Below are 12,963 nucleotides of genomic sequence, written 5' to 3'. Positions count from 1 at the left end.
GTGCATATAAAATGTCTTTATTTTTCTTGTCAATGTAGTTCGTTTTTTAAAAAAATGAACATAGCAGCAAAGCGTTTCCATAGCAAGGGAAGCATTTGAGTTACTAAAATAATACTGTTTATTTAACTTATTTATATTAACTTGCAGGTCTTATCCATATCAAATTGGAGATGGCAGAAATTGGCTCACAAGCAAACATCAAGGAAAAGGTAAGATCTCTAATTATCATACTGCTCCACATACACAGCATAAAGGTCCAGAACATTCAGATGTTTAAAAAATATACTGGCCACAGGTGCCTTCCCACTGGAGATGAAATATTGAATCAACTCCTCTGGTTCTTGGCAGGCACCACTGGGCTATTTGGAAAGTCGCGACCCCACTCGGCATTCCTGCCTCAGTAAAGCTTATTTGGACTTGTTTCTTATGGTTACTTATCTCTGTATCCATTTCCCCATTTTATTTTATTTTGGCCCAAATCTCTTAATAAGGAGTTTTAAGGGAATAAGAAGGTGCCAAATTCAAAAGAAAATAGTTCATCAAGCTATTAATAATAATTATTATTTTATTATTACCCTGCCCATAAAAATGAGAATTCTGTGCGCAAGAAAATATCTGAAAAGCATTTAATCTCTCTGCAGTTCTAGACATTTCCTGGCCTAGCTTGATAAATGCTGACTTTCCCCCATCAAATTATGCAAATGATAAAATCGTATCATTTATCTGAGGGCCTTGATGCATTCCATTAAATACCACAATGATAATGATATAGGGCTTTTTGCCTTAGCCATGGGTAAAGGGGGGGCGGGAATATGCTGAGACTATGGTTATTGACTGATGGCATTTAGTTGCCTTAAAACAGCTATCTAATATTGTTTGTAAACAGAATCATGACTGATTCTGTGTTATAGAATAATAATATAAAGAGACGGTCGATAAGCACATGACCTTCCATATTTGGGGGGGGGGACTGCAACACCCATCAGGGACGTGGGTGGCGCTATGGGTTAAACCACAGAGCCTAGGACTTGCTGATCAGAAGGTCGGCGGTTCAAATCCCTGCGACAGGGTGAGCTCCTGTTGTTCGGTCCCTGCTCCTGCCTCTGCCAACCTAGCAGTTCGAAAGCACGTTCAAGAAGGATATTGACAAGCTGGGGACAAAAGGTCTCTGTTATGTATTGAAGTTCTCACCCTGGGCCAGCAGGGGGATACTGTAGATAGCTTTCACTCAGGTCCACGTCAGTTATTTTAGGCGGGAAACCCTGGGTTGTTGTTGCTACAATGTTGACAGCCGGCTGCCTATAAAAGCAGGCCGGCTGAGCTGTTTGCTGTGCAGTTCTGTCCAGCTTACAAGAGCTGCTCTGGAGAAATTGCTGTGTCGTCTGCTATGTTCGCCCACAACTTAACAGTCTCCTTCCTTGAAGGTTTGCTTTTTTAAAGCAGAGGTTGGATCGCCATCTGCTGTGTATGATTTAGTTGAGATTCCTGCATTGCAGGGGGTTGGACTAGATGACCCTTGGGGTCCCTTCCGACTCTGCAATTCTATGATTCTACGCAGCATGCTAGGAGAAGCATAAAAGCCAGCACAGTGGGGGAGCTGAATTTAGCCAGGGAAACGGGGCTTGTAGTGCATCTCATTTTGTTGAAATTGTACAGCTTTAAAGTGCAGCTCCAACCATCTTAAATGTCAAGAGCATATCCAGGCTGGCAAAGTGTGTGTGTGTGTGTGTGTGTAAATACATACATGCATACATATTCATACATACATCTGTGCTTCTGTACCAATGGCTGAAAACCAGTTAAGACTTATCAAGCAGTCTACAGGATGCAAATAAATGGAAAATATCAGGACCAATTTGGGGAAAGTTGTTGCTAAAGAAATAATATACTGCAACCTAGATCAGCATTCCGGGAATCTTCAGAAGTGCGTGGGAAGGAATGGGAATGGTTTTCCTTTGTTATTTTACGTGTTTTGGATGTAATTGTACTGACATGGCGTAGTTAAGACGCTCTGACTACATAGCACAAACAGTCCTTTGCAAAATTGTGGGGCATTTGTGTGAAAAGTACCTACTTGCCTTTTCTGTGTTTTAAGATGCCTGTGTTCATCTCTCTTGCTTACAGATCAATGCGGTGCGATCAATTGTACCCAACAAAAGCAACAATGAAATAGTGCTGGTGCTACAACAGTTTGATAACAACGTCGACAAAGCTGTACAAGCTTTTGTGGATGGTCTGTACCCTTTTTCTATTTCACGGACACTGTGAAAAGTAACACTGTCCAAAACGAGGTCCACAGGTGTATATGCTGCTAAAAAGTGAACACTCAGAATTTCCTAAGATATTACGATGTCTTTCTTAGCAACCTGAGAGACCGTTCTAAAAAGTCAAGAGTTAGCCAACCTGTGTGGGCATGTGTGCCCTGTATAAAAATCCCTGTGTAGATAACATCACATATCACCCCAATCTCCAAGCGTTGTGAGATCCAGGAGTTCCAGGCATGCTTTATGCAGGGTCCATGTTTCCTTTTGGAAAATGAGGATTTGACAGCAGGTTCTTAAGGTGGTAGGAAACCCTGGGCACAGGGAAACCTTAAGGTAAAGGTAAAGGGACCCCTGACCATTAGGTCCAGTCATGACCAGTGGTACCTATTTATCTACTTGCACTTTGATGTGCTTTCAAACTGCTAGGTTGGCAGGAGCAGGGACCGAGCAACGGGAGCTCACCCCCTCGTGGGGATTCGAACCACCGACCTTCTGATCGGCAAGTCCTAGGCTCTGTGGTTTAACCCACAGCGCCACCCGCATCCACCCGCGTCCCACCCCATGGAAACCTTACGAGGCATTAACTGCAGCTAAGGTTGGTACCGACTCCCAGAGGAGGAAAGGAATCTGCTCCTTAACTTCACATGGTTAAGAAGCTGAGACCATTGGCTGCATTAGCTGCTAAAGGTCTATGCACAGTGCTCGTTAAGGACATACATTGCCCCAAGGATTGTTTTGGGGGCCTAATACGGCCCCCTGTGGCAGTCTATCTCCTGGGGTAAACTCCTAAAAAAAGCTCAAGAACTTCTGGGTAAAATCATAAAAAAAAGTTCAACAACTTCAGTCCTAAAAATAGACCACCCTCCACTTTCTACATCTGCTCATTTTTATACCTTTTCATAACACATTTGGTGCCCATGAACTAACCAAACAAACTTAAATCTGGGTTTAATTGGCCTTTGTAGAATGCTGGAAGATTGCTTTTAAAAATTGTGCAAACCTTCCTCTTCCAGACTGCAGTTTGTCTTGTTCATATTTGGAGAGGGTGTGTGTGAATGCGGATTCCAATGCCAAGTATTATTTGCTGACTGCCTCCCTTTCAATAGATGTCAGAAAATGTTACCTAGCGGGAGATAGCAATGGATAACAAACACGGAAAAACGTACTGAGGTTCATTTTCAACTTTGCATATAAACCTTTTATTTCTTAAAGGACCAAATCGAAATGGTTAAAAACATACTCAAGCCAGTTTAGATTCTTGGGCAAATGACGAAGTCTGGTAGAAAAGATGAATTTAGGAAACATTTCATTACTGCAAGTTTCACATGGGTAGTTATCCTTATTTTAAATCCCTGCCCCTTTGATTTGTCAAAAACAAACCCTTTACACTGTGTTTTCTCACGGAAGAAGGAAATCCTGTTAAACCACAGGAGGCCCAGAACAAGCATTAAATTTGCTTTTAAGACTTAATTCAAATCCTTAGGCTATTCTAAAGCGAGCAAAATGACTTTGGTGGTCCATATGTGTGGTATGGTTCTCAGTAACGCTATTATTTTAACTAACAGTATGCAATACATGCACTGTATAATTTACCCCTTTAGTTTTAAAGAGGATTGTGTTTGCCCTTGCCATGAGCCAACGCAAACATCTACCGTATTTTTCACTCTATAAGATGCACCAGACCACAAGACGCACCTAGTTTTTGGAGGAGGAAAACAAGAAAAGAAATATTTTGAATCTCAGAAGCCAGAACAGCAAGAGGGATCGCTGCGCAGTGAAAGCAGCAATCCCTCTTGCTGTTCTGGCTTCTGGGATAGCTGTGCAGCCTGCATTCGCTCCATAAGACGCACACACATTTCCCCTTACTTTTTAGGAGGGAAAAGGTGAGTCTTATAGAGCAAAAAATACGGTATATAGAGCACTGACTCCACATTCCCTGGCAGCTGGATTCCTTTCTAGCTCCTGAGATTTCACCATGTTGCATTTTATCTATTACTCATTATTTATGCATTGTGAGCTTGAGGACTAGCCAGTGCAGGTTAAAGTTACCAGATTTTTTTTCAATGAATCCGGGGACACTTCAGCTTCAATGGATTTTGTATGGGGACTGATTTGTAAATCCAGCGACTGTCCCCGGGAAACGGGGATGTCTGGTAACCTAAGTGTAGGTTGAGAAACAATTGGACACGGGGCTGGATTCAGCTATTGGGTACTGTTAGTAGAAGCGGATGCAATGACTCCTGCTAGTGTGCTGTGTCTTTTCTCCCTTGTCTCCCCTCTGCTGTCTGCCCCCTAGGCCTCCCCCACATCTGCTGTGGAGGGTCAGGAGAACACCCTGAACCGTGTGCCGTGGGGAGGAGAGGGCAGATAGTTCTGCTGGGCGAACAGAAATGTTTGTGGTGACTAAACCCACCCACTATGTAGAAGGGTGACCCCATAGGAAAGATGCACTTTTAAGGAAAGTTCTTGTTGTTTTTGGTTGTTGATCTCACCAGAAGGCAGAGATACCTAGAGCAAGGTACATGACAGCCTCTACACTTGGGTGCTTAAGTCTAAAGGTAAAGAGAACCCCTGACCGTTAGGTCCAGTCGTGGCCGACTCTGGGGTTGTGGCGCTCATCTTGCTTTATTTATTGAGCTGGCGTACAGCTTCTGGGTCATGTGGCCAGCATGACTAAGCCGCTTCTGGCGAACCAGAACAGCACACGGAAACGCCATTTACCTTCCCCCCTATTTATCTGCTTGCACTTTGACGTGCTTTGGAACTGCTAGGTTGGCAGGAGCAGGTACCGAGCAACGGGAGCTCACTCTGTCATGGGGATTCGAACCGCTGACCTTCTGATCGGCAAGTCCTAGGCTCAGCTGAGTTGCTAAGCTGCCGTTATTCAAAGCAGCCTGCAAGGGACAGGGACAGGTAACAGGTAACATTCTCTTGTTTCAAGACAAGGGAACTAAAGGAAATGAAATACCATTTTCACTGACTCTTGGGACACATTGACCAAAACAAATTAAAATAAATTGAGCAAATGGTCACCAGACTGGAAGGGGGTTATTGTTGACTTGCTGAAGTCTCTTTCTCTCTCTCTCTCTCTCTCTCTCTCTCTCTCTCTCTCTCTCTCTCTCCTCTAGGCAGCGCACTTCAAGTTCTAAAAGAATGGAATATGTCAGGGAAAAAGAAGGTAAGGAGTTTCCTGTGAAAGTTAAGTCCATTTTATCATCGTAGTTCGCTGGAGCACAACAGCATATTTGTTGCCAAGGCTTTTGCGCGCACACAAACACACAAATACACTTTTCTTTCTTTTTAACAACTGTGAACTGTTTGTTGCAAGCCTGCTTTCAAAAGACTTCAAAATAAATAGGTGCTTTGGACATTTTTAATCCCGCTTTGCTGTTGCTGTTTTTATACCAGCAGGTTGAGCTTGCTATTCTGACACAATTGTCGGAATAATTAAGGTATTCATATGGAGATCGCAAAACTGTTCTTCAAGATGCTATGAGCAATTCTAATCAGCACCAAGCTGTTGCTCTGGCAACTGACCCTTGAATGATAAAAGGACGTTCTCCTTTACATCAAGGGTAATACATATGTGGGACTCAGCTGTAAAGATATGCAAGTGATGACAACCAGTTTAGGACCAAAAAAGAGAAGAGACCTTGAAAATCCAGAATTGTATCTTCCATCTCTCTATCTATCTATCTATCTATCTATCTATCTATCTATCTATCTATAAGCAGCCTTCCCTAATTCAGATCTGGCTGCAGCCCCGAGGAAAGGGTTCTCTCTCTCCCCCCCCCCCCACTTTTCCTGATGCAAAGCATATAAACACACACACACCACCTTGCCCTCTTAAGGAAAATATACTTTTGGGTAACACCCTTTCCTGCACTCTGGTCCTCGTTTGAATTGTTTAGCTGCTGCTTCTCTTCCCCTTTTACCACCCCCTTTTCTGGGGCAGCCGCCGATAGCTAGCCTATAAAATTGCAGTTTGCTTTAGCTTCTTAATAAAATCCCCTATCTGGGAAAGCTCTGGTCTTCACTGTGTTGCTCTCTGCTGAGTACCTTACATGGACACAGTTCTTGAGTAGCGTCAGGCAGTGGGGGAGGAAGCCGCTCGGGCACCTGGGGTGGGGCACCTAGGGCAGGCGAGTCTCCCATAGGGGCGGGGTGCACTGCGGGGCCTCTGGAGTCTGCCTGCCTCCTCCCACTCAGCCGCCCTACAGCTGGGGGTGAGGCAGCGGGCAGACCGTTTGGGCAGCGCAGAGCCTGCGCGCACCCAAGCCACCTCGTTACTCCCAGGAGAGACGTGCGGCTTGGGTGCGCTGCAGGCCCCGTAGTGAGTGCCGCCCAGCATTTTGTCACCCCCCTCAGTGGTGACACCTGGGGCGGCCTGTACCCACTGCGCCGCCCCTGGCGTCAGGGCCACAATAGGGAAAAGGTCTTGCAAATGTTTGAGCTACACCCAGAAGGGCTTGTTCTCCGTATAAGAGAAGGACTTTACATATATATGTACATAGGTAAAGATGAAGGGACCCCTGACCATTAGGTCCAGTCGTGACCGACTCTGGGGTTGCGACGCTCATCTCGCTTTATTGGCCAAGGGAGCCGGCATACAGCTTCCAGGTCATGTGGCCAGCATGACTAAGCCGCTTCTAGCAAACCAGAGCAGCGCACGGAAACGCCGTTTACCTTCCCACCGGAGCGGTACCTATTTATCTACTTGCACTTTGACGTGATTTCAAACTGCTAGGTTGGCAGGAGCCGGGACAGAGCAATGGGAGCTCACCCCATTGCGGGGATTCGAACCTCCGACCTTCTGATTGGCAAGTCCTAGGCTCAGTGGTTTAACCCACAGCGCCACCCAGGTCCCATATATATGCACATACACCTGCCCAAAGCAAGCATGCTAAGAGGCCACAAGGGTGCTGTGCTAAATTGGGTCTTCACCCCCCGCTTCCTCACAACTCTGGAAAGTAGTTGACAGCAGTCCAGTAAAAGTGTGCATTTTTCTATACAGTGATACCTCGAGTTCTATGTGCTTTGGGTTGAGCACGTTCGAGTTGTGCTCCGCGGCAACCTGGAAGTAATGGAGCGCGTTACTTCCGGGTTTCGCTGCTTGCTCAGATGCTCAAAATGACATCATGCGCATGCGCGGAAGCGGAAAAACGCGATCCGTGCACGCGCAGACGCACCGTCGTGTCTTATGTTCCATTTGGGATGTGAACGGGGCTCTGGAACAGATCCCGTTCGCATCCCGAGGTACAACTGTAGTGCTCACTGACTCCTGGAAGGAATCAAAGGTGTGACATCGTGTGCCTCTAATTTCTCCCACTATGGCTACAATACTTACTGATGCACTCAGAACTATTTCCACAGGGTGTTTCAAGCTGGATGTCAACTTGAGTGTCCCTTTCTAAGATTTCTGATATGGGAAACAAATTGGTATTGAACTCTCAAGTGAAGTCTGTTTAGCTCTGTTAAGCAATGGATTCAGCAGGTTCTAGGAAGTGCTTGTCTTTTTTATTGATACGGACGTAACTCTGACAGTATGTAGGCACTGAATGTGGTGCAGAGAGGCAATAGCACTTATTTATCTAATGGTCCCCAATCATAAAAAAAGAATTAAATTCTGTTCTTCAGAAACAACATTATGCCAGACTCCTGCTAGTGTCAGCTCACAGATCTCTTCTGTGAAACAGAAGGAAGAATTAGAGGGAATCTACAAGCAATTACTGCCAGGGCAAACATAATGTATAATTTCCAGCTATGGAAAGCACTTTAAATTACTGTCCTATGAATTATCCTGACTGTGCCAAATGGCAGGTGTTTGGCAGAAAGAAATAAAACCCATCTGAATATAGCATCCAACCGAGTCCAAAATTCAGTTGCTATGGATGTTGATTGCTGCTCCAAAAAGAAGAGAGTGTATACTTTTGAAAAAATACAGGAAACATGGGTTCTACTTCCATCCCACGTGATCTTCAGATGGCACCAAAAGAAATATGTGTTCTGGAATTCTTTGGGTGCCAGTATTTTTTTCTTTTCTTGCTGTGAATGAGTTGTCCTCAAATTCCCGTTTTTATGTATACTTGATACAGTACTTATGAGCTACTGTGGTTTAAATGCGCAGACATTTGTGTTCAGAATAGCAACTCAGAAAGAAGCCAGATATTATGGTGCATTTGAGAGAAAGAGAGAGAGAGAGAGAGAGAGAGAGAGAGAGAGAGAGTATATATATATATATATATATATATATATATATGCAGAAGAATCTTTATTTGCATCAACCACTAGCAATAGCAATAAAATAAAATAAAATGTACTGAAGATAGAGGTAAAAGCTTAACTATACAAAATACATTTTTGAGGTTTACATCAATAATCAAATAATAGATCTTATTCTAATTGCCAGTGCTAAAAACTTTGTAGTTTTTGCTGTCACCTGATCATCTTGATCTGCTAAAAGGAAGGACACAGTAGCAATGGTTGAGCGACCCAACATGGAGAATAACAGAGGGGTAATAATAACCTCACTCCTCAAACCTTTATAAAGAGTGCAAGACCGAAGCTCATGAGCCACTGACTCAATACTGCCATCTCCACATGGACATAACTGTTTTTCCAGCAATATTTTTTGAAATCAACCCTCAAATACAGTTGAAAGCAGTATATTCAATATTGTGGAAGTGAAAGCATGTCTATTTTGGAATTGTCAAATTTTGCAAATACGGTGACAAAGTGTCAAAATGACTAGGTGGAAAATAATCATACCATGGGAAAATATTCCTTAGCGTGGCCAAATTATTCTGTCACTCGATATCATATAGGCCAGGCATCCCCAACCTGCGGCCCTCCAGATGTTTTGGTCTACAACTCCCATCATCCCTAGCTAACAGGACTAGTGGTCAGGGATGATGGGAATTGTAGTCCAAAACATCTGGAGGGCCAAAGGTTGGGGGTGCCTGATATAGGCGCTGTCAGATTAAATTATTTGCTTTCTGAAGCCTGGTAATAACTGTTGTGGTGATAAACCAGAAAAGTAAATCTTTTGGTTGACAATTTTAGTCCAAGCGCTCTCATGACAATCTTGCAATTCTAAGGGTAGTAGACCAGGGGGTTTAAATTTAGCCAAAGCTAATAATTAAATGAGGGACGCGGGTGGCGCTGTGGGTAAAAGCCTCAGCACCTAGGGCTTGCCGATTGAAAGGTCGGCGGTTCGAATCCCTGCGGCGGGGTGCGCTCCCGCTGCTCAGTCCCAGCGCCTGCCAACCTAGCAGTTCGAAAGCACCCCTGGGTGCAAGTAGATAAATAGGGACCGCTTTCTAGTGGGAAGGTAAACGGCGTTCCGTGTGCTGCGCTGGCTCGCCAGATGCAGCTTGTCACGCTGGCCACGTGACCCGGAAGTGTCTGCGGACAGCGCTGGCTCCCGGCCTATAGAGTGAGATGAGCGCACAACCCTAGAGTCTGGCAAGACTGGCCCGTACGGGCAGGGGTCCCTTTACCTTTACCTTTTAATAATTAAATGCCCTGCACCAAATCTGTAATTCAACAGAGGGGAGAAGCATTTGGAACACAGGATGAAACAGGAAAAAAATGGCCCTAGGAACTTAGATTGAACAGCTTCTGTAGATCCAAGATCTGATATACACACATATATATATATATTTGTCTCTCGCGATTTTCGGAGCAAAGACAAGAGAAGCCTTTTTAAAAAAACACAACACAATAAAAGCAAAGTATATCGAAAGAATAATCATTAACTTAGGCTCTTGAAGTTGTGAGGATCGTGGGAGAAATCATTGGATTTAAGCTAATAAAGTTAATTTAATCTACTTTACAGGGTTCCTTGATCTACTTTTAAGGCGCAAAGACAAAGCTTATGATGTAGTGCATCACAGTTACTCAAATTCTAGTACAATTAGTTAAATTTATGCCATGCTTTAGAAAACGAAAACATTGAGGGTTGTTTTACCTGCTGCAATGTGATCTATATTTTGTGGCATTGCTATCCTTGAATTATTTCCTCCCCCCTGCAGATCAGCAAAAGGAAAAGAACAAACTCTAAGCAGCACTTCCATAGCAGAGATATGAAAGGTAAAGAGGAAGGGAGAGAAAAGTTGTCGTCTCTGGAATCCCAAGGATTATTTGGCTGCCACCTGAATGGCTGTAATAAGGAGATTTCCCCCAGCGAACCTGCCAGTGAAAAACCGAAAGCAATTCCTCAAGAACCAAAGAGCTTTGAAGGCAAGGACAGGGCAGAGGCAAAACCAGAAACCGCAGGTCAGTGCACTGTGTGCCAGGTGGCTTTTGCAAGATGTATAAACAGCTTCCTTTTCAGCCCCCCAGGATGGAAGTCCTCACACCAACAGGAAGATTTTGTTGAACACATTGTTGTATTTATTCTGGATAATAATAATAATTTATTATTTGTACCCCGCCCATCTGGCTGGGTTTCCCCAGCCACTCTGGGCGGCTTCCACAGAGACCAAAAATACACTAAAATGTCACACATTAAAAACTTCCCTGAACATGGCTGCCTTAAGATGTCTTCTGAATGTCAGGTAGTTGTTTATTGCTTTGACATCTGATGGGAGGGCGTTCCACAGGGCGGGCGCCACTACCAAGAAGGCCCTCTGCCTGATTCCCTGTAGCTTTGCTTCTCGCAATGAGGGAACTGCCAGAAGGCCCTCGGAGCTGGACCTCAGCGTCCGGGTAGAATGATGGGGGTGGAGACACTCCTTTAGGTATACTGGGCCAAGGCCGTTTAGGGCTGTGAATATAGGTGCATCTCCTCCAGCCACCTCCTTTAAAGCTGCTCTGTGCTGGAAGCAAGACAGTGCACTGCACATCCAAACCCCACCTCTGTTCTTTGATCTGTCTTGGGTTCCAGCCTGTCTGGAATGCAGGCGGGAGCTATCATGGTTGCCAAGAGTGATGTGCTGTTTGCAGTGTGTACAAGTGGTACCTTGGTTCTCAAACGCCTTGGTACTCAAACAACTTGGAACCCAAACACTACAAACCCGAAAGTAAGTGTTCCGGTTTGTGAACTTTTTTGGGGAGCTGAACATGCTCTGTTTTGAATCTTACGCTTCCGATTTGAGTGCCACAGTTCCATTTTGAGTGTTACACTGAGGTCTGTCTGGTTTTGCTATTTATTTTACGTTTTGGTTTTTGCGACTGTGTGGAACCCAGTTCAGCTACTGATTGATTGATTGTGTGACCGCAGTACATTGTTTATTGCTTTCATTTTATGGATCAACAATCTCGTTAAATAGTAAAATTCATGTTAAATTGCTGTTTTAGGGCTTGTTTTTAAAAGTCTGGAACGGATTAATCCATTTTGCATTACTTTCTATGGGAAAGCACGCCTTGGTTTTGGAACGCTTTGGTTTTGGAACGGACTTCCGGAACTGATTAAGTTTGGGAACCAAGGTACCACTGTAGATGTGGAGCTTTTCTCCTCCCACATCAGTCTTAACATGAAGAGAGGACATTTCTTCCCTTTGGCAGTACATACCTCTCCTGGGGCTTTTGTAGTATTTTACTCATCCTTGATTCTTAAGGAAGACTTCAAAGCTGCTGCCAATTTGGGGCTGACATGTCTTTCTACACAGACATAAAAGCTGCATATAACTGGTGGTATATCTGGAATCCTATGTACTGTTCTGGTCGCCTCAACTCAAAAAAGATACCATGGAGTTGCAAAAGGTTCAGAGAAAGGCAACCGAAATGATTTAAGTGGGTTGGGCGACTTCCTTATGAAGAATGGTAGCAGCTTTTGGGGGTAGCACCTGTCCAGTCAACCACTGCCTTAGCAATCAGCCGTGGTCCTTTCCCTGTGCTTTAGGCAAGTGCCCCAACATATTTTACTAACGCTCCACATGTAGAGTACGCTTTAAAACACATTTCAAAGCACCACTTGTGAAACATTCATTTATGCATTCACTCTTTCTTTTATCCAAGCAGAAACATTTTCAAAACAATTGCAAGGCTAACTGGGAGATGGGGAGGTTGCTTGTGGTATCGCAAGCACAATTTCCTGACATGTTTATTGGTTTTAATTTAATCGTATATTTTATTGGTGTGGTTTTTAATTACATTCAATTACATTTTAATCCACTCTTTTGCTAAGGGGAGGTACATAAATTTAATTAATAACAGTAATGATTGCCTTAAAATAAAAAAAGAAAAAGAAATCAGACTCCTTCCTTGTGGACTTGCAGAACATTTTTTTGTGTTACAGCTAAATCCTACATAATAAAATCCTAGCTGAATGCAGCAAGGAAGCTTTCAAAGCGGTTTCATGATATACCGTATTTTTCGCTCAATAAGACGCACTTTTCCCCTCCTAAAAAGTAACGGGAAATGTGTGTGCGTCTCATGAAGCTAATGCAGGCGGGAGGCTCTGCTCAGTGCTCCTTTAAAGAGCCGCGTGGAGCGTGTGTGTGGCTCTTGGGGGCTTTTCCCCGAGGAGGGAGAAGGGCTCCCTCCTCGGGGAAAAGCCCCCAAGAGTCGCACACACACTCCGCTCGCTCTTTAAAGGAGCGCGGCTCTTGGAGGAGCCTTAGCCGCGCGCAGCCTCTCCTGGGCAGGGGGATGAAGGCTCCCCTTGCCCTGGAGAGGCTGTGCGCGGCTATCCCATAAGCCAGGACAGCCAGCAAGATCGCTGTGCTGTGATCCGGCTTGCTGTCCTGGCTTCTGG

General features: G+C 44.4%; 1 protein-coding gene and 1 long non-coding RNA gene across 3 annotated transcripts in view; both read left to right on the top strand.

Annotated features, from left to right (window-relative positions):
- The window catches only part of LOC128399731 (uncharacterized), a 212,623-nt gene that overhangs the window by 163,209 nt on the left and 36,451 nt on the right, over nucleotides 1-12,963 (top strand). The window lies entirely within an intron of this gene.
- The window catches only part of SPATS2L (spermatogenesis associated serine rich 2 like), a 70,874-nt gene that overhangs the window by 35,129 nt on the left and 22,782 nt on the right, over nucleotides 1-12,963 (top strand). For both annotated transcript variants that reach the window (XM_053361256.1, XM_053361248.1), the window contains exons 2-5: nucleotides 148-209; nucleotides 2,125-2,233; nucleotides 5,393-5,442; nucleotides 10,298-10,541. In XM_053361256.1, the coding sequence (XP_053217231.1) occupies nucleotides 171-209; nucleotides 2,125-2,233; nucleotides 5,393-5,442; nucleotides 10,298-10,541 (442 nt within the window). In that variant the 5' untranslated portion in view covers nucleotides 148-170. The remainder of the gene's footprint in view (nucleotides 1-147; nucleotides 210-2,124; nucleotides 2,234-5,392; nucleotides 5,443-10,297; nucleotides 10,542-12,963) is intronic.

The sequence above is a fragment of the Podarcis raffonei genome, chromosome 1 (genome assembly GCF_027172205.1).
Source record: "Podarcis raffonei isolate rPodRaf1 chromosome 1, rPodRaf1.pri, whole genome shotgun sequence".
NCBI lineage: Eukaryota > Metazoa > Chordata > Lepidosauria > Squamata > Lacertidae > Podarcis > Podarcis raffonei.
Note: the sequence above shows the minus strand (reverse complement) of the source record. Positions and strands in the feature narration are given on the sequence as shown.